This window comes from Triplophysa rosa, linkage group LG4, assembly GCF_024868665.1.
Source record: "Triplophysa rosa linkage group LG4, Trosa_1v2, whole genome shotgun sequence".
Taxonomy (NCBI): Eukaryota; Metazoa; Chordata; class Actinopteri; order Cypriniformes; family Nemacheilidae; genus Triplophysa; species Triplophysa rosa.
Genome location: NC_079893.1, coordinates 684,732 through 706,360, shown reverse-complemented (window position 1 = coordinate 706,360; position 21,629 = coordinate 684,732). Strand labels below are relative to the sequence as shown.

The 21,629-nt window shown below is 40.0% G+C and overlaps 1 protein-coding gene across 2 annotated transcripts; it reads right to left on the bottom strand.

Moving 5' to 3' along the window:
- Window positions 1-5,555: 5,555 nt before the first annotated feature.
- ndfip2 (Nedd4 family interacting protein 2) lies at window positions 5,556-17,419 on the bottom strand. Of its 2 annotated transcripts, none has more exons than XM_057330765.1 (8): window positions 17,179-17,419; window positions 12,794-12,938; window positions 10,659-10,789; window positions 9,242-9,329; window positions 8,669-8,793; window positions 8,358-8,424; window positions 7,575-7,680; window positions 5,556-6,795 (listed from the first exon to the last, which is right to left on the bottom strand). In XM_057330765.1, the coding sequence occupies exons 1-7, from the start codon at window positions 17,212-17,214 to the stop codon at window positions 7,577-7,579; spliced, it is 696 nt and encodes a 231-aa protein (XP_057186748.1). In that variant the 5' UTR covers window positions 17,215-17,419; the 3' UTR covers window positions 5,556-6,795; window positions 7,575-7,576. The 2 variants fall into 2 exon arrangements, with proteins under 2 accessions (XP_057186748.1, XP_057186747.1); XM_057330764.1 differs by having other exon boundaries at window positions 5,556-6,731; window positions 17,179-17,417.
- Between the last annotated feature and the right edge of the window lie 4,210 nt (window positions 17,420-21,629).

The following is a 21,629-nucleotide window of genomic DNA, read 5'->3' as shown; positions in this document are numbered from 1 at the left end:
CCTCACACGCTTGCAGTATTCCACCAATCACTACGCACTGGTGAACTGGCCAATCACAGCACACCTCGCTTTTCAGAGCCGTGAGCTTTGTTAAACAGCCGTGCGTTTCAGAGAGGCGGAGCAAAGAGGAGATGCAAACATGCACGGTGTGTGGAGAATACAGCGTTTTTGGCTCGACCTGATCTAGTGGTTGATGTCCTCAGGACAACATTTTTATAAATAAAACCTAAACCCACACCAAAGCCCAACCCTAACCATAACTGACCCCTAAAAGGGAAATGATAAGTGAGAAACAATGGTCTGAAGCATCTAATCCTGGTTGGAAGATTAAACTTGAAATAAACTGTAAACTTATTTCTGAAATCTGATTGGTCGATTTAAATGTTGTCCCAGGGTCAACATCATGTTGTCCTAATGATATCAACCACTTGGCAAAAACAGGAGAGCCGCGTTTTTGAACCTTAAATCGTGTAGACACATTGCATGACATCTAAAACAAACCATAATATTCATTTCAGCCGTGTCATATGACCCCTTTAACAATGAATGCTGCAATCCAGGTTTTGTCTCTCTATCACCATCTGTGTTTGAACCAAACTGCAGGTTTCTTTACGTACTTATCTTTCTTAGTTCGATCTCAAATGTCGCTTACTGTTGTAAATCAAAGTATTGAACGCTGATTTTTAATGTACTCGCTCATGAACTTATTTTTGTTTATTTTTAACAACCAAAAAGTTAGGGATTGCAGCTGTAATGTGTATTTTAAGTGTTGCTACGTTTACTTCCTCTTTGCTTCTGTTTGCAACATAAATTGAAAAGTCTGGCACGTTGTATTATGGGATACGCTACTCATACAAAGTATGCAAATGGTCAGGCATCTATACACCATTTGGTCCAGAAGCACTTCCTGTTTTAGTTTTTTAACACTACACAAATGTAAAACCATTTTGAACATTAAAGTGTTATACCAAGATCTTTAAGACTTAATTATGTGAAAAATATCAGACCAGTGTTGTTTGCATGTTACAACATGCTCTTCACCATGATCTGGTGATTCTAGATATACAGACGATGTGCATACTGTGAACTACTGTTATATAACATTACTGGAATTAGTATGCTATAGTGTGCTATTCCGGTCACACTAACTAACAGAAACTATTCTTGCTTTGATTCTATTTCACACTTAAGAGAAGAATTCCTGCCGAGGTGACAGGACGAGCCTCGGGTCAAACTTGTTAAAGCTTTGGCATGTGGACGTGACCTCTGCCGAGCATTCTGTTATTATGAACGAGTACAAACCAAACGTAGCACGGCAACAGGACGAGTCTTTATCATGAGCAAATCTTTAGGTTCAGGGCATTTATTACATCCAACAGCTGCGACGCCTGAGCTGTCGGCCCCACTTCCTTCCAAAATCATAAAGCAATCCATTTTTATTTGTTCGGGTTCTTCAACGGCTTTAAAAAAATAGCGATATAGAGCCACAGGGTTTAACATATGGCCGTATGTGTTTTGTGTGTTATGAGACTACTGTAAACATGGACTCAGTGAGGTAGCATCCAACAGCCACGGAGTCGCAGAATCAAAAAAGTGGAAATTCGGGTACAGCGAATGTATTATTATTATTATCCTTTGTTTAAAACCCCCACAGATCTTTGGAGATCCTCTGAGAAAAAAAATGGACTTTGTTGATCTACTCGAGCATAAACGCAGGCGTACAGCCAAACGGTTTGCGGTTTTATTTCAATGATCTTGAAAAAGCGCGGCCTTCTGTGCCAGAAAAACAAGTGAAAGCCAAGCCACTGTGGAGTGTTTCTTGGCCACTTGAAAGGCAGAGGATGTGCTCGTCAATTTACCACTGTGTTCCCCGAAGGCCTAAGAGGTGTCGCAACAAGAACTCTCCTGCAACACAACTGCTAAAGATGCACTGGCGACCCAGAAGGGTGACGTCTATACCCGCGTGTCCATCGTCAGAGCCAAACGGTGTCTTTTCACCCCATTTGCTGTGGAATGAGTCCCAACGAAAGCTTCTTGCAAGATCGGTGTGGAAAAACGCAAGTGGAAGTGTTTGGAAGAATCTGACAGGCCGTTGACAACGTACAAGAGAGGTGTGGAACTGTGCCATGCTGGCCCTGGGCGCCAAACCCATCAACTGTGGGGATACGCCAATCTCAGATCAAAGTCAATATGACTGAAGATCTCAATATCAACTCAAACGTTTCTCATCCCATTAACTCAAATCCAGATGGTTTCACCTCTACCATCTACATATTTTTGCCGTATTTGTTTCGGAAACATCTGACACTAAGTGCCATAATAATTCTCCACTGCTGTTCTTATCTCTGTCTCTGTTTGTCCTCGAATGCTTTCACAACAATGCGAGCGCTGTAGAAAGGCATTTGAATGAAAGAAAGAGTTGAGCGTGAACAGCCAGCGACCCGGGCAGAGCGAGCAGGTTGAGACCCGGCCCCTGACATTCCTCTCAGTACCTGTGGCAACTGCAGACTGAGCGGAGGTGTGTCGGAGCTTAAGAGAGACACTGTTTACCCGCGGGGCCGGAAAGCCTCAGGCGGGGGGAGAGGACGAGAGTGCGGGCCGGGGGTGCGTTAGACACTTTAGACCTGACCAGCAACAACAACAAAAACTTGTGAAAACACTTGTGCTTTCTCCAACACACACACATTCAGAGAGAGAGAGAGAGACAGAGAGAGAGAGAGAGACAGAGAGAGAGAGACAGAGAGAGAGAGAGAGACAGAGAGAGAGAGACAGAGAGAGAGAGAGAGAGAGAGAGAGAGAGAGAGAGAGAGAGAGAGAGAGAGAGAGAGAGAGAGAGAGAGAGAGAGAGGAGAGAGAGAGAGAGAGAGAGAGAGAGAGAGAGAGGAGAGAGAGAGACAGAGAGAGAGAGAGAGAGAGAGAGAGAGAGAGAGAGAGAGAGAGAGAGAGAGAGAGAGAGAGAGAGAGAGAGAGAGAGAGAGAGAGAGAGAGAGAGAGAGAGACGAGAGAGAGAGAGAGAGAGAGAGAGAGAGAGAGAGAGAGAGAGAGAGAGAGAGAGAGAGAGAGAGAGAGAGAGAGAGAGAGAGAGAGAGAGAGAGAGAGAGAGAGAGAGAGAGAGAGAGAGAGAGAGAGAGAGAGAGAGAGAGAGAGAGAGAGAGAGAGAGAGAGAGAGAGAGAGAGAGAGAGAGAGAGAGAAGAGAGAGAGAGAGAGAGAGAGAGAGAGAGAGAGAGAGAGAGAGAGAGAGAGAGAGAGAGAGAGAGAGAGAGAGAGAGAGAGAGAGAGAGAGAGAGAGAGAGAGAGAGAGAGAGAGAGAGAGAGAGAGAGAGAGAGAGAGAGAGAGAGAGAGAGAGAGAGGAGAGAGAGAGAGAGAGAGAGAGAGAGAGAGAGAGAGAGAGAGAGAGAGAGAGAGAGAGAGAGAGAGAGAGAGAGAGAGAGAGAGAGAGAGAGAGAGAGAGAGAGAGAGAGAGAGAGAGAGGAGAGAGAGAGAGAGAGAGAGAGAGAGAGAGAGAGAGAGAGAGAGAGAGAGAGAGAGAGAGAGAGAGAGAGAGAGAGAGAGAGAGAGAGGGAGAGAGAGAGAGAGAGAGAGAGAGAGAGAGAGAGAGAGAGAGAGAGAGAGAGAGAGAGAGAGAGAGAGAGAGAGAGAGAGAGAGAGAGAGAGAGAGAGAGAGAGAGAGAGAGAGAGAGAGAGAGAGAGAGAGAGAGAGAGAGAGAGTTATAAGTGGGTGGGAAAAGTGCCACTCAGTGGTGGACATGAAGAACAGCTCTTTGAAAATAATATTGTGTTTGTTCCTCTGCTTCAGTGATCTGTGCCACATACACAATTGTATTTGAGCAATTCCCACGTTATGGATATACAACATATATGTTTGTGACATACAAACGCTCAGAGAATGTATTTCTTACCAATATACTGAAGCATTTGTTTATATTTGACTAAACCCTTGTTGACAGTGTTTAAACATCAGAGAAATGTCAGTCTATGTTTGAGTTTTCTATTTTAATAATGGAAATAAACATGCGTTATGGATGTGACAAAAAGGACACCGTGTCTAGGAGCCTAAGTCAAACTTTGTAGGATTTGTGTGCAGTAAAATGAATGTTAACCACTTAATGTTGACATCTGTTTTCCTGTAGCTCAGTGGTTAGAGCGTGGCGCTAACAACGCCGAAGTCCTGGGTTCGATCCCAGGAAATTGCACATACTTACAAGCAAGATGTATGGGTTAATGTAATGTAAGTTACTTTGCAAAATGCGTAAAAAACGTTCGGTAAGAACTTTTTTTTTCACGGTAAGGTCGATATTTTCACAGAATTGTCCATTTACGTGGCTTTTTACCATGGTACGGTATCCAAAAAAGAACTTAAGACACCCTGAGTGAGTGTGACAAACCTGTGATGATGTTGTCGAGTACACGCTGATATCTACAGCAAATACCATAGTTACTAGTTAAGCCGTGTGTCCACCGAAGCGTTTACGCCTGCGGCCGGCCTGTTTTTTCAATTGTTTCCTATGGAAACGCCGCGCTTTCAAAAAAGCCATCAGCTGACGGGGTTTTTTCCGCACTCGGCGCTGGTGCTATGCGTTTTTTTCACGCTCAGCACCGGCGTTCGACTGAAAAATGCTCAACTTTGGGCAGAACGCTGCGCCTGCAGAGGGCGTTTTCAGCCGAGTAAATGCGCCTCGGTGGACACAGCCCCTTACCATGGTGAGCTGGTTTTTGCCACATTTAAACCAAAAATAATAATGTACTTTTGATATTATATTCCCTGTTTAAAGGAAATCTTTGTATTAATATTCAGGGTTTTAATGCACTGCAGGAAAATATACTGTTGTATACTTTCTTTACTATAGTAAATTGCAGTTAATTAATGTATACCACAGTATTCTGTAGCACTAACAAATACATCGAAAAACTATTACACTGATGAATAATATAATACTACATACTTTAGTATTCAATTATTAAGTTGGTAAATCATCATCACTCACTGTAGTATATTACTGTGGTAATTTATACTTTTTGTAGTAGTGACTTGATCCACTGTAGTTAGCTGTATACTTAATAATACTTAAACGCAATAGTATCTTTTACGATAGTAATTACACAAGTTTACTGCTGGGTTTTTCATGTGGAGACTATATGGTGCTTTGTCAGAAACTACGATCACCATGATGCATTTTTGAATAAATAAAAAACTATATTAACTTACCTGAAACCGTTTACAGTCACAGTAAATATAGCAACACAAAGTAAATCACAGCCACTGCATGTACGCTTCATAGTCAACATGAATGACATCTGCAAAACATTTGACTACTGTAATGTGACGTGTGGCATATACTGTACACTCCAAAAAAACAAGAACTGCAAAAGTGACACGTCCAGTGCGGACATCACTTATTTGATTTCAAACCGTCTCTTTTCACACCCAAATGACCTTCAGGTGAATATTAAACCAGAACGAAAATATGTGCAGATGAATCAGCGGGTGAATTATTTCACGTTAAATTGAAGATAAATACATTAGTTAAGGTCTAACAACAAGCGAAACGTTCCCAGGATTCCAAATTTTATTGGCATTTGGCGAGACAAGAGAATAAACATCACACAATCAATCAATCAATCTCTGCCAATCAGAGAATACCCCAAATATTTTTTTTCCAACAAAAATAGTTTGCTTGTTATACATACATTTACCAATGTAAGCTTGCTTCTCTTTACTCAGGTGAATTAGTTTGGAAACCGTGGCTGTCACCGGGTTAACCATGCATTTCTTCAGTCTGCGATATTGCTAAAGAAGCTTGTGATGAACAGAAACAAATGACAATAGTGTTCAGGCATTCCAGAAACTAAAGAAGTCATCTAGGCAGGTCACGGCTTGAGCAAGCCGCAACTTAAAACAACCAATAATCATAAAAAAACAGAACAATCCAGAAGGTGCAAAAGGCAAATACATACTTTAGGATAAGTACAAATTCATTTTCCAGTTTGAAAGACATCAATGATGTTACATGATCACTTACTATAAAGTTAAGCCAAACACAACTCAGAAGAAGAAGAACATGTGCAATCGTATCTTACACATTTTAGCTTGACTGTTTCATTAGGTTTATAAGTCAACATCTATCTATCGATCAAGATCGGTTTATTAATACTGTGATGCAATCAAATCGGCCAAGGACCTGGATGCAACAAAGCTGAAAGTCTAGTCTAGTTTCATCCTTCGAAAAGTTTGGTAAACCACATTGCATAGGACATCTTGGCTGCATATTATCATAAACCAAATGCGCATGCAGTGTGTGCGTGTGTGTGTGTGCGTGTGCGTGTGTGTGTGTGTGTGTGTGTGTGTGTGTGTGTGTGTGTGTGTGTGTGTGTGTGTGTGTGTGTGTGTGTGTGTGTGTGTGCGCGCGTGCTGTGTGTGTGTGCGCGTGTCGTAACCGATGAGGGACTTTGTGTTTTCCAAAAGTAGTTATAAACCAGAATTGAAGCACATGAGCTGAAGCAAAAGGGGAAGTTATTAAGTGAAAACATTCATGTGAATGTCGTGGTTCTGCGCTCCTTCAAAAGTGCAGTAAAACCTTTAACCAAGTTCAGTTCAGAGGGTTTGGCAGAGAAACTGGTGTTTTCCCCCTCTCTTCCCTTTTTCCTCCGTGGGATCCGGTCCAGTTCATTTCACGGGTTGCAAATCATCAAGGAATTTCACATTAGGGAGGAATGTTTGGCGAGGCGACCCTGAAGAAGAGAGTGAATGAGAGTCAAGCTTGTTTTTTCTGAAGTTTGGCCTTCGTTCTGCAAACTGTGCGGAAGCAAAGATACAAGAGACATGAGCAATGAACCCACGCATCTAATGTCCCACAAAAACCATGCGTGCGCCATCCTTTCTCTGTAAAGCATCTCTGAAGTGAGAATTATTCAATCATTTTGAATCTACAAAAACTAGATTGTTTACTACATTGAAACATTTGGAATATACTGTACTTGGCAACATTTGAGGGTTTCTAGCGAAAATACCGAGATACAAAATGTGGTCAAAATGCTTTAAAATAGCCAGATTTTGTGTTAGCCACTCGCTTGTAATATCCAGATGGCAAATGATACATTGGGTAATTCCTGACCTGTTTCTCAAGGAAACGTTTAACAAATGACATGACAACCGCAGCAATTAAGTTCACCGCAGAAAATGTGATCAGCATCATTTTATACGTGTTGAGCAACACCAGCCAAACATTTAACCACATTTATTACAAAAACACATGTCAGGCATTTTGAAAACAGGAAACATATACGAGCGTGTGCTGGTTTCTCTCAATTCATCCAATAAAGGATGTGATATTAAAACATGGAGAGCAGGACTCCATCTAAAACTAATTGAGCACAAGAAATGAAAACTAGCACGACACGAAAAAACGTAGTTCCACCACTTTAGCTGTACCATCACACCTACAAACCCATATTTGTGATTTGCGCTGATGTCAGGAGATGAAAGGGTTAATCTGAGTTTTCAGATTGACAGTAACACTGCCCTTCATGAGAACACGTGCGTGCGTGCGTGCGTGTGTGTAAGGGTCTCCTCACCTCTAGTACAGGAGGAAGAAGCGGGTTCGAAGTGAAGACACCGTGTTTTCCGACATGTTACGCACCTTCAGGTAGTTGACGAACCCTCTGAAGAACAGCAGCAGACCTGCAGGTGAAAGGTCAGAGGTCAAAGACACAAGGTGCATTAGCTATCAATATGCATTCAGTGATAATGCTCTCTATGTGCACAAGAACTACAAGTTTACATACATTTATCTCATGCTGCTATTGTGCACTTTGCACTTTAAACCTTGCTTACTGCACTGTGGAATTTGTATATACCCGCTGTTGTCTGTATATGTTGATGCCTGTGTGCACTTTGTGTTTATACTATATGCTGTGTGTTAAATTAATACTGCACATTTGGAGTTTGGTGAAACGCAATTTCCATCCTTCTGTGTAATTACTGTTACATGGTCGGTTTTGACAATAAAGTTTACTTTGACTTTGACTAATAATAATAGTTATGAAACAAACCAGCAATATTTCCCCCACACTGGTATAAACACGGTTGTAAGTATGCTAATGCGTGTTATTTAATTTGATCAAAATAAACATTGAAACATATAAGAGGCGATCATGCATTCAATTATGATAATATGTGTGGAGTTTTGTTTTTGATTCTATAAACATGAAATGTGGTAAACGTCCCAGCAGATGGAGCCAGAGCGCTGTACAAAAAAACATGCCGACTGATCAATCCAAACAACTGTTCTCCATACGATCAGATGACAAGCGAAGGAGAAACTGTTACTCTTGTGTAACATCCGCAAGAGAGCTTACCCAAAACAAGGAAGATCCACCAGAGCCAGTACTGCCCATTGAAGTATCCAGTGAAATAATCTGAGAACTGTAAAGAAAAAGAACTCCCGTTACACGCGGACTTTCTGCCACGTTCACACAGTGGATGTCCAAACAGACTTCAATCCTGAATTTCAAATAGAAATCTTTCACTTGCAGCTACGCTCCTCAATTCCAAATGTGGACTTTGTGATAACTAACCCTAACCCGCGCGTGAATAACTGAGTCCTACGCTTTTCTTCACCAAGTCCCGAGATCAATTTCTCTGTGTGTTCACGCTTGAGGTAACTCACCCGAACAATAAGAATCCATTTGATCAGCGAGAGACCAAAGCCACAGATAGCACCGTATCGGCCCGCGATGGTGTTGGTCAAACAGAACGACAAGCAAAACCCGATCCAGTTGAAGAGGAACGCCACTGGTTTCACACACACACACACACACACACACACAGAAATTACATGACATTACTGCAAACTAAATGAAGTTACACAAACATCTGTGCATTGAAGTGAACTTGATTAATATGATTTAATAATAATAGCAATAACAATGCTGTACAATTACAATAAAGCCACTGCGATTGAGTAAATAAGACTAAAAGAAGAAATATGAAGATATTATATTAGCGTCCACACCAAGTATGATAACTAGAAAGAGATGTGGCTGTTTTATATTGTTAAGCTCGACAATATTTGATTGGCTATCAATGTTTTTTATCATTCATCAGCTGGAAAACACGCTTGAAAATGACGATGTAGTTTTTGTTATAGACGTAACGTGGACTGTGCTCTTCTCTTAAATTCAGCACATTTTTTCTCAACTTTATAGCTATCATTTACGTGCTAAACTTCTGCTGTACTCACTAAAGAAGGCCAGCATAAAGATGCCATCATTCCCGACCCTCAGCTGGTCAGCATCACTGAAGTCATCCCGAACCGGAAAATCCTCATCCTTATCAAGATTTAAACAGAAGGAGAAGACTCCTCGTGACAATGTCAATTATTTCACCGCTTCAACCAAGAATTGATTCCAGTCCATTGTAAAAATCTAATCATATAGGCAGCAGGCCCGTCTTCATAAACAACAACACAGCTGCCTGTTTGATGTCAGAAAGATGCTGGAAAATGTTCATGCAATGCAAACCCAAGTATAGTTTTGGTGCGAGAAACCTTATCAAGCATCAGAAGCAGACCACGAGGAGAACATCATTACTTAAGTACGGTATATAGCACCTTTAAAGCATTTGGGCAACAAAAATCACATTTGCGTCTGATATGATGTTAGATTCAGAAAGTCCAAAGGTCAAAGCTCGATTACAACACATTGCTGCTAAAGCTCATAACAGTGCGAGGGGGTTGTGTAACCAACCAAAGTCTTAAAAACAACTGGTAAGACTTTCCTTGAAGCCATTATTAAGGGTTATTAAAGGATATGACATTATCATGGTTCATAACGTGTTGTAATACATGAAATGTTGTTATAACCAAAATAAAAATGCAAAGTGTAACAATGAACTGATGAGTGTTATAATGTATCAACAATTATTCATGAGACATTATAAAGTGCATTACACGGCATTAAAACTACTTTCATAATGCATTATACAGATATGCTTTAAGTCAAGCGTTATTCTCGCAAAATCCTCAATGTAAAGATTCAGATCTGGATCCACAAATATATATGAATTGTGTTTTAGTATGACAGCAGAAACTTCTCAAACACAAACTGGTGACAAAACAAGAGGAATATTTGGTTTAGAAACTTAACACTACTAAACGCAGCTTCCAAATACGCTTGTCTGTTTATCTAGATCTAGTTTTAGATTTGAGTCATCTTTAAAGAGTATTTACACTTGAACGAATGAAGGAATGACACTGCATTAGTTGACAAAAGATCAAACTAGTAGCATCTGACGTGCATTTACTAAAATCATCTTGACAGCCGCCTCAGAAAACTCAAGTGTGTTGTGAGAAACACTCTGCCATTGTTTTCCTGCAGACTCCCGTTTGGTTATGTAACGCAATGACTTTTAGAGGATTGGAAGCAGGATGCTTTTCAGGGTGGCGTTACATAACACTTGATCCGAGCAGAGCCAACTGAGCGAGTATCTGAGGGACTGTATCTGGGTCATGGTTTCCACGGCACCCCACATCCTCCGTGCGGCTCCCCTCATGTCCTGCTTAAAGCCTCTCAATGACATTTTTGAGGAAAAGGAAAGACACACAGACTCATACAGAGCTCCGTCCAGCGGAAGAACTCTTGGGTGGATGAGATACTCACTCGTGGAATGACCTCAACGGCTGATGCAGCCATGGCCGCCGCCTTAGCTTTCTCCGCCTCGTCATACGTGGGCAGCGACGTGGCGACGCTGTAAGGTGGAGGCACGGGAAAGTCCCCTGAAAACACGCTTTCTGCAGAGAGAGAACAGCCACAGGTCAATCACCCGAGCTGTGTTCAGTGCAGCGTCCTAGTGATACACAACACACGTTCTGTTTTTATTAGCGGTATCAGCTCTAGCGCCACTACTGCTTTTGGTCAAACCGACAACTTTGTGGTTCGTAACACGCATCATTTTTCTAAAAGCATCATATTCAAAATCATAAAAAGCAAAACAAATATTATGCAAACAAGCTAAAAACAACAACATCGACCTTTGTACAGGCAGTCACCACTCAACATATAAAAAAACCATATGAAAAAATGTCATTATTAAAAGTAAAAATGCACAAAGCACAGTCGCATCTTTCGTTTTGCGATTTGCAACATTTGAACTGATTCACTTTCGTGGCTGAATAGTTGAAACTGTTTAATAATGTGTTCAACAGCTGTTTTTGGCATATCTAATATGGATCGTTTCACACCGTGTTCACCTGCCCGTGTTGATGTGTTGTTTCATGAGACCGTCACATGGACTTCAAACAAGCTCCCCATACTGAAGTGCTGAGGCACAGAAATACTAACTCCGTGGATATTATTCATCATATTAGCTTATTAAAAGTGCTCAACTTTTATTAACGTGGTTTCGGCGGTCCAAAATTAAACATGCTGGTGCAAAAATACACTGACTCCATGGATTTTATTTATCGTATTAGTTTATTTAAGTGCACATTTTTTATTAACTTAGCTTCGGCAGGCCTTAGAAAATGTACTGTATAGAGCTCTTTTCTCATAAAGTGTCAACAGCCACACTGATGATGACAGAACGCCAACAGTGGCGTAGTTCTGCAACTGCACAGATTGTCAAACCTTTCTGTTCATTGAAATCAAATATTAAATTCAATTAAATGTTACTTTATATAGCGCTTTCACAATGTGCATTGTTCCAAAGCAGCTTTACAGCAGAAAAAACAGAAAAACACAGAAAAGGTCAAACACAGCACAGTGCGTGTGTGTTTATAGAACAAGCAAGATCATTCTAATAAAGCGAGGTTAACGGAAGTTAGCGAAACTTTAAGCTAATCTAATATAGCAGTCTCTCGGTGAGCAAGCCAACACGGCCCTGTGGCGAGGAACCCAAACTCCAATGAAGAATAACTGGAGAAAAACCATCTCTTCATGAGAAACCAGTCTCAGCCGGGAGGGCCAGATCTCCTCTGACGTGTCACAGCTGCACTCACTGACTTTCATTCAAAGTTACTGAGGAAATGTTTATGAAGAGATTATTAGTTGTGCTTTAGGAAATTTCATTTGTTGAAAGTGTTTAGGTCTAATTTTGTGACCGATATCAGACAACAAAGGAATGATATTTTGACCTAAAAAATATTAGAAAAACTTAACCAAAGAAAAAATTTAAATGATGCCTCAAAACTAGACAGAAATAAAAATGAATTAATCTTATATAGCAACATACAAAATAAACAAATAAATCAGAAAATGAGTATGACAAAAGCATATACCACAATTGCTAAAACTAAGTAAAATTAACATAAAAAATAAAAATAAAAGCTAATTTGAAATATTAATCAAAGTAAAATCAAATCTACAATAATTCAATAAAAACATTTTGTCGACAGCCGAACACGATGTGAAATTTGACGGAGGTGTAAAAATGTATTCATAACAATAATAATAATTTTGCCAAAGATTATAACAGTACTATCGGTGCTCAATTGATTCATTTAAAGTAAACAAAAGAAAAAAGAAATGAATTTCCTGTGTGTCCTGGGAGTGTTTGGACAACAAAACCATTGTGTTTGGTGCCAACAGACGCACAAGAATGTGACGCTTCACCGTCAAGTGCTCTTTGGACCTTCTGCTTTATTCAACTACTACAAGGAGCTTCGTTTTGATGACGGATGATGGAAGTCTACACGCACACATGCACGACTGAAACATCATTATTCATAACAGCAATGCATTGTGATGATCGCTCTTCCAGCATGAATCAGGAATAATTCAATGGGGTGTGAAGAGACCTGGTGCGGCTGTTGCTCCCAGGGCCACGCTGGCGTAAGGTGGAGGCGGGGCTTCCGGGTTACTAACGCCTTCCTCGGGAGCCTGGGAGGAGGTGGACGGCTCGGCGCTGGCGGACCCTTCAGAGGGATCGTCCTCATTGTGCAGCTGCGAAAGAGCCAAAGAAAATCACATGAAGTTTAAATGACACACCCCAAACAAGCGACTGCCTGCGGGGATCTTCCACATGTTCTGCCGTTAACCTGCACAAAAACACGGGACACAAACAGCTGCTGCTTTTTCAAATCTAAAAGAAACTCGTAAGGAGTGACAGGCCGTATTTTCCAGACAAACCCATTTGGCATCCACATGACACATTTTCCTCATAAGAAAAACAAGGAATGAATCTGCAGATTTGTGACGTACTTCATCAAGCACAGCTGTGAAAAGCGAAGCGCCCTGAAGCCTTCAGCTGAAGGGAGGACATTGGAGCACGTCAACAACTCTCTAGTGTTGCGCAGTCTTGTTCCCCTCGCCCTGCGGTGGTGCTGAATCCAGCTTTAATTCCTGTGAATGTGTTGCGATCATTGAAGCTGGGGGGGAGAGGTGAAGCAGGCAGAGCGCGTGATCACCCACAACTGCACCTGTTTGATGGATTGTGTGCAGCCGATTCGGTCACGTGAAGCGCTGTGATTTATCCCACAGAACAGATGAGGGGAAACTAATGCCGCCCGCGGTCACACTACACAATCGTAGCCCCTAATATTGCTTGACATAGGGTGTCGGGATGATCCGTACAACAACAGGTGTCGGAACAGAGATTGTTTGGTTTGACCTATTCTAACGTCAACCAATGCCACGTCTGCCATGCTTCACAACATCCCAAAAGAAAGTGGCGAGACGGGTTTAATAACCCAAAGGTGACACAGCATGGCTTAAAGTAATCATTTACCCCCCCAAAATAACACTTTTAATGTCATCTTATATTTGACTTTTTATGAAAGTAAGTTCCTGTTTTTACGAAAATATTTGTCACTTTTTCCTTTTTTATATTTCACTTCCTTTATGAAGTCATTTCTTTTATTCCCTCATTTCCTTAGATATTTTTAGTTTAAAATTAATTAAATCATTTCATTAATGTAATTCATTTCAAATAAACAAATTTAATACTTTAGATTTAAATTGTATGTTTTGTTTGAATAATTATTGTCGATTTTATCTTTCATTGTATTTTATTTTATATTCTGTAATTTTGCATTCTGTCTATAGACAGTTGGCCGAAACCTTTCATTATTTTCTATTAGAGGTGCACCGATTGACCGGCCAGAGATCGGAATCGGCCGGTTTTTCGTATGATCGGCCGGACCGGTGACCGGCCGGTCAGTCTCACGTCTCGCCGATTCCAAGCCGATCTTCTGTTGCCCGTGATGCGGGCAAGAACGTCACAGCCGTCAGTACACTCAAAGCCGCAAGTAAACATGTAAACGTGCGCGCGCACAGCCTGTCTTTCACGGCTCGTTTACACTCGCATGTGGGTCTCTGCTGACGCACATCTCTCATATCCGCTGACTGCACGCGCGTGCACACGCATCATGTACTGTACACACTGTAGTTCATCTCTCGCTGCTCCATCTACATGGGCTATGTATGCTAACAGTGATGCAATTAGCATCATGCTAAACTCTGACACATGCTAAACTCATGTTGAAGTCGTTCACTCTGTGTAAAACAAACGTAAATTCCATTCAACCTGATTCCTTGTCTTACGTTAAAACTGAGGTCATTTCACCTAGGTAAAGTGACATTCAACACGACTTCTACTTGTTTTTAAAAATCCAAAATATAAAAAAATGAATAAATCAACCAATATATGTGATGTATATCTGATTGAGTTCTTTACTAATACAAAAAACTGCAAATACATATACATCTTTAGAGTAGAATTCACTCATAAGATTTTTAACTTTTTTATTGAAGTTGCAGCAAAAATCAACCCACTTCTTTTAATCCTACAGACACAAGATAAAGACAATTTATTTTACATTTCAGAAAAAATGAAATAAAGCAATGTTGGAAACAGACGAGAATAAAGTTGAAGTATTTTATTGTTATCTTAGACTTTTATGAGATGAGTACACAAATGAAAAAGGTAAATTAAGTGACATGTTTAGTTACATTTTATTATTTGTACTTCTTTTCAGTCACAGAGTTCTTCAATTTAAGAGTTGTTTGGGAAAGAGAAGATTCTGTAATTTAATGCAGCTTGGAGAACTGCATTTAGGGAAATTTGGGGAAATTGTAATGTTCAATCATTTATTCAATGAAAATAAAAAAAATGTGTATTGAAGAAAAGTTAATATGGTTTATTATACAGTATACTGTCAAGTATAGCGTGTGGATAGAAAATCGGAATCGTCAAAAATCGGAATCGGCAGGTTTCACTTGTAATAAAATCGGAATCGGCAAAGAAAATTGCAATCGGTGCATCTCTATAATTTCTCTATATATTTTTTTTTAATACATGCATGCGTATTCGTTTATAAATTCTAAATAAATATGCACAGTGAGTCCACAGACATGTTATGTCAACTTTTATTCTGGATGCGATTAATTGTTGAACAGCCCTATTTTGAAGCGAAACGATATGTTTGTGAGAAAAACATGATTGATATTTGCAGCTTATTGATGTAAACTGAAACCAAAACAAACTCCAAATGTCATTTATAGACATCTGCACATCACCGGACACTCGCATGGATAAGTTGAGGATGACTTCAGAGTGTGGACAGTTCACCCAAAAACATCAATTCTGTCATTATTTGTTCACCCTCATGCGGTTGTAAATCATTCTTCTGTAGAACACAAAAGAAGATTTTTTTGAGAAATGTCTCTGTGGTTTTGTGTTCATACAACGGAAGGTTCAGTGTTGTTTGGTGTACGTTCTTCGAAATATCTTCTTTTGTGTTGTACAGACAAAAAGAAAGTGGTCCAGGTTTGAAGGGTGAGCAAATGATGAAAGAGTTTTCATGTTTGAGTGAACTGTCCCTTTAAGTGGTGTTCCCGCTGACATCTAAACCAAAGAAGGCCTCAATATTCGAACAAACTAAAGCGCACATCCCCGTGCCGTAGGTCTGGTGTGCAATAAAACAGTCAGGGACACAACACAAGTGTAACCAGGTCGGTAAGCAGCTGATGCGCAGAGGTGGAGTTGTAACTGATTCTGAAGGTTGTTTACTGTGGTGGTCAAACCACAACCACTTAATACTGATGATGCACCTTCAAACGGAAAGATCAGCTTGGCCTGCTTGTTGACACATCTAGAAAGCGCTATTTTGCAGCGGTTGCAAAAAAAAACTTTATGAGTAAGAGCGAGACTTTCTTTTCCTTCCTAGAAACGCTAAAAAGACTTTCAGAAAACAAGCACAGGATGAGTTACACCCTCCAGGAATACAATTTCATTTGCTGCCACGCCAGAAAAAAAATACTGTTATTATATTCCAAGAAAAGGTGTTTCATAAACTTGGTATATTAGAAAAATAATTCTTTGTTTTACACTTTATCAAAGATAGCAGAACCACATTCCAGCTTACATGTTCAAATTGTATTTCTTTATATGACAATATACCTTTTATTATGATCATACATGTGATACAATATATAAGCATAGGTATGTATATAAGAGTGGTATCATATCAGCTGGGTCCAGAAGGAAATAAAAGCTTGCAAGTATATTTTGTTATAGAAATATTATAATTGATATATTCTTATTTTAACCATCATCAAATCACTCGACTGCTTTACATCATAAACACAGGCCCAGAACTCAGATCACATTAAAGGGAAGTGTCTGCAAAACTCTAGACAACTGACCTTTCAAAATGTCATAACAGCCTGTGACATTCAAACGCGTTGGAACGCTCAAAACGCGTCTACGATCACCGCAGGCGTCCAAACGCGCCACTGACGCGTCAACTACACATTTGAACACTTCGAGTGAGTCAAAAATGTGTTCTACTTGGACTGAAATGTTGTCTACTGAGGTACTATCTCCAATAATATCAGAGCTCCCGCTGTTTGGGGTCGTCCCCGCGTACAGTCTGCGTCACAGGCGCTTTCTGCCTTTGCGTCGCGTCGCACTGTTTCCCCCCCAGGCGTGTCATAACACGACCATAGTTCAAACAAGTTCAACTCCCAAAAACGCGTTTCTGGGCCCTTGCGTTTACGCGTTAAGTTGCGCGCCTGTATGCTTTTTTGACGACGCAAAACGCGCTCTGAAAAAACGGTCGCGTATGTTGTGGCATCGAAAGAGTGACGGTGATCACTGCTGGCTGTAACGTTACCTCAGGTCGTTTTATGTAACGTGCGGTATTGTATCGTCTTATATAAAGAACAATGAATCGAGACTTACCATTCGGTAGCGGCTCGCCGCCTGATCCATGTTCATATACGGCCAGCCAGCGGCGAATAAAACCCGAAGAGTAATTCAAATTAAATGTAGTTCTCGGTCTTGGTTGAGATCATATGGCACGGATCGGTCATGAAACAAAACGTGTTACACAAAAAAACATAGCTTAACGCGAACGTTCATACACATATACTGTCTCTACCAACAGCGAGAAACAAAGCGAGTGGGCGGAGACGCCCGTGACGTCACTGTGATGCAATGACGTGCACGTCAAACAGTCTGTCACTTGGGTATAAAAGAAAAGTTGGCCTGAAAAGTATTTAAATACTACTGAACATATACATTTGCGAGAGTAAAAATAAATAACAGTAATAACAAAACATTTTAGAAAATGTTTTACATTAGAAAATGTTCACATTTGTAACCTATGGAAGCAAGATACAAGGGGGAGTGGCTGTATTTGGGTACACAATAGGCTTGTTCGACTTGATGCGGCGCCGCAAGATCCGACAGGCCATTCGAAACCAAACACTAGGCTCGTTTGAGATGGACAAATTCTGCGGATCACCGGTGAACAGCGCGAGATGCATGCCGGTAAGAAATGTGTCCTAGTTACGTCCGCCTTGCTCTGATGTCATGCTGACGTGTGTCAAAAAACTCTCGCGACGGCCAGGCGGCTGTGTCGGATTCTTCAGTCGGGCGCAGCTGCTCTCCACCGACTGCGCTGATGAAAAGCACGATGGGAAACAACTTGCTGACGACACATCTTAAATGCTCATTGGGCGAGAATGTCAGCTGATATCTTTTTTCTTAAGTGTTCCATTAATAAGTCCATTAACTGAAGTAGGTTTTGAGATTTATATGTGGAAAAAACACACCTATGTGAAATATATAGTCCTCATAACCACCTTGATGTAAAAGCAGTGGCAATTCAATTGCATAGATTTCATCTGCGATAAAAAGCGCTTTTTTATTAAAGTATAACAAAAACATTACAAAACAAGATGGTATACAGTTTACATTCAAAAACAGACGAGAAAAAATAATAAAAGATAATACAAACCAAACAACAAAGACAAAACAGAAAGAAAAAAATCAAAATGTTCAATCCATCCATATTAATAAATTCAAAACAAGAAACATAATTTATATTATCGAATAAGTCTAACAAAATTCCAGCTTTTTATTATTTGCTTTTGACAGCGTTTTTAAATATTGTCCCAAATAATTCTTAAATACTACAAACAATTAAAAAAATACATTTGGGAATTAAATTCTTAGCTAACAAAAGTTAAAAAAAAGTTTGACCTCCTTTTTCACAGCTTCCATATTACATTTTTTATAAACGACATGTTACATTCACAACATGTTACTCATTTAACCACAATTATTGCACTTTGTCCAGGAATTTAAGAAAAATATGCTCTGAAAAAATAGGGTCTGTGTTTTCTGGAAATGAGTTACAGAATTTACACAACTCCCCAGAAGGATAAATATCACATACAATTTTGAAATGTATTTTTGGGGGGGGGGTAAACTGGAAACTTGAAATAGGAGGTTCTAAGTTTAAGCATTCCTTTGTCAAAGAACATGTCTAAATTCTTTCGTACAGCCTTGACATGGTTGAGAGTTTGTCTAATATACGATTTAGAACATTTCTCACTTTTAAACTCAGTTGGCCCAAGAAAAATGCGATAAAAAACGTGAACGCGATCTATTCCATTGCTGACGTTTCCAGTCGACTCGACAGCGCGATTTGGGAAGTGTCCAGGCTTGTTCGACTTTGTTGATGGGCGCCGCAAGATCCGACAGGCGGATGACAAGTACCGCGAGAGCCATTCGAAAAACCATAAAATGTTTGGTTTCGAATGGCTCTCGCGGTACTTTGATGTCATCCGCCTGTCGGATCTTGCGGCGCGCATCAAGTCGAACAAGCCTTCAGTCTTGCCTGCGCTGTTTTCACTACTTCCCTTACTGCAGCCGCCTACTCTCGTCTTTTTTCAGGCGAGGCAAGGTGCATCTCAAACAAGCCTAATTTATGGTTTTTCGAATGGCGACAGTCCGTCCTTGTTATTCGCCTATTTCACAAAATGGCGACAGAGACCGGAAGTAGGGGGGGGGATTTCCGGCCCTACTGCTGTCATAGTCATTCATTCATTCATTCATTCAGCTTGTTTTCTCACAGGCATTCATTTTATTTACCAAAAACAAAAGTAGCATATGTTGTCCGATTTATTCATGGTTTACTGGGAGATGTAAAAATAGGGAAAACAAACATTACAAAAACATTGTTTTTTGAGCGATATATTTATTATCAAGGTCTGATATATGTTAGACAAATCAGCATAAAGGGAGCGCTACTACATGCCTAACTTCTTCTGGTCTCCGCAACTGTTCTGTCTGTGTAGTGAATGGAGCTAGAGCATTGACCGGACAAGCGTTTACCCTACATCCGGTTTGTACACGCTGTCACGCTGTGAAATAGGTCTATAGAGGGCGTATGCATTGACGTCACGCTCCCATGAGTGGTAAAACTAAGGCAAAATGGCTGCATTCAATGGGAGGAACAAAAACTAAAACACGCAATTATTTGCTGAAACTACAAGCAGCTGGACTCTACGGTGATCCGTACGACTACCTTGTGACTTACAAAGGAATCAGGTGTTCTTAGACACTCAAATGTTGCGCGGAATTGCGTTTAATGATATTGTAACCATTCATTTTGCCCAGTGTTTGACCACTCAAGCAGGCGCGTTCCGGCGTGCTCACGTGGGAAAGTGACGTCACGTGCATACCCTCTATTGCCATTGAAGGTGACATGTCTGTATCAACACAAGCCTGTTTTCACACCTGTCAGGCGAGCCACCTGCCTAGTGAAGTAAATATCGCCCTCACGTGGTTACTAGATAATATCGACACCGTGCTTCTTACTGCCATGCAAATGAGCGAATAAATAGCCTACTGCATTCATTTAAATACGTCACGTATTTACGTACGTCATGAAATTTTAAATGGATTAACGTGTATTACAGTTTTTTGAATGAAAAGTGTGAGAAGAAAATAAACATTTAACATTTAAATTCAAAAAAAGATTGTAAAGCATTTTAATTTTCAATCTCACCAGCAGAGGTCAGCACACCATCATCATACTTTCTCAGCCCCATTCAAATAACCGCTTGGTTTCGGATGTGGTTTTCTCTCTTTTCTATAACATCAATCACTTGGAAACAAAAGCTAGATTTTAAAATAGAAATGACACACATTTTGCATATTATATATATATATAATAAAAACGCAACTAAAACCTGTCATACATTAACCGTCAAGGACAAGTTAAGCCAACTTTGTTATGACTATCAACAGGGAACGATCTTCATCCACCCTGTTTCCATGATTTTGTATAGTAAACAACTGATAACCGAAATGATAATAGAAAGATCTGTCTTGATTTCCATTTCTGTTTGCATTAAGCAGCTTTTGAAAAGGCTTTTTTTAATCACACAAGAAAGACGTCCTGGGTCAGCTGCAGTCCCATCTGAAGATGACTGAAACCCTGATGAACTACCATTAACAAACACTAGAGGGCCACCTTACGACAGAGCCATAAACATGACTGCTGAACGTCGTGCTGTTAAGTCCAGTAGCCTAAAAAAGCAAGAATGCGTTCTTTTTCCAACAGCATGACTAAATACTAAACTAAATAGTGCAATAATGAAATATAGTAGCTAGAATCACGGATCACGTTTTTTTTAACATGAATATGGTAATAATTGAGTAGCTACCATAGTATAAAGATATTACCATCACTGCGACAGTGTTTTTGTTGGTCAATCCTAATGCTTTGTTGCAAAATTGTACACAAAACAGTGAGCAAAGGCGTTTGAATCTTTATAAAGATATACTATATACAAATTATTCTGTTATATACAAGTTATGCAGGGGAATGTGGATAGCTGAATATTATATCAACAACACATGTATAATAAATATAAGTATATAGTTGTGTATTGCACGTGTTTTTATTGCACAGTAGAACATTTAACTGTTCATAACGTAGATGGCCTGATGGAAGAAACTTTTCCTATGTCTGGCTGTTTGGGCCGTTTTTGCAGCTGAGCCGAACCAGACAGTTATGGAAGTGCAGAGGACGGATTCAATTCTTACGAAATTACATTACAATTTACGTCGCTAGTACTTTGTTAAAATGACCATTATTGTCTTTTTCAATGCTTCATATACTAGTACATAATCGAGGCTATGGGATGTGAAATCAAGCAAATCTTCTTACTGTTTTAGTTATTTACTATAATAAAACCAAGGTAATTTTAAAATATCAAAAGTGATGTTTTTGTTTGTTAAGCACATGTTGACCCAGAAATACTGGTGTGTATGTTACATCAAGCTTATATGCTCATATGTTTTTCGTAAACTTAAAGTTTAGCATGTCATTTTAA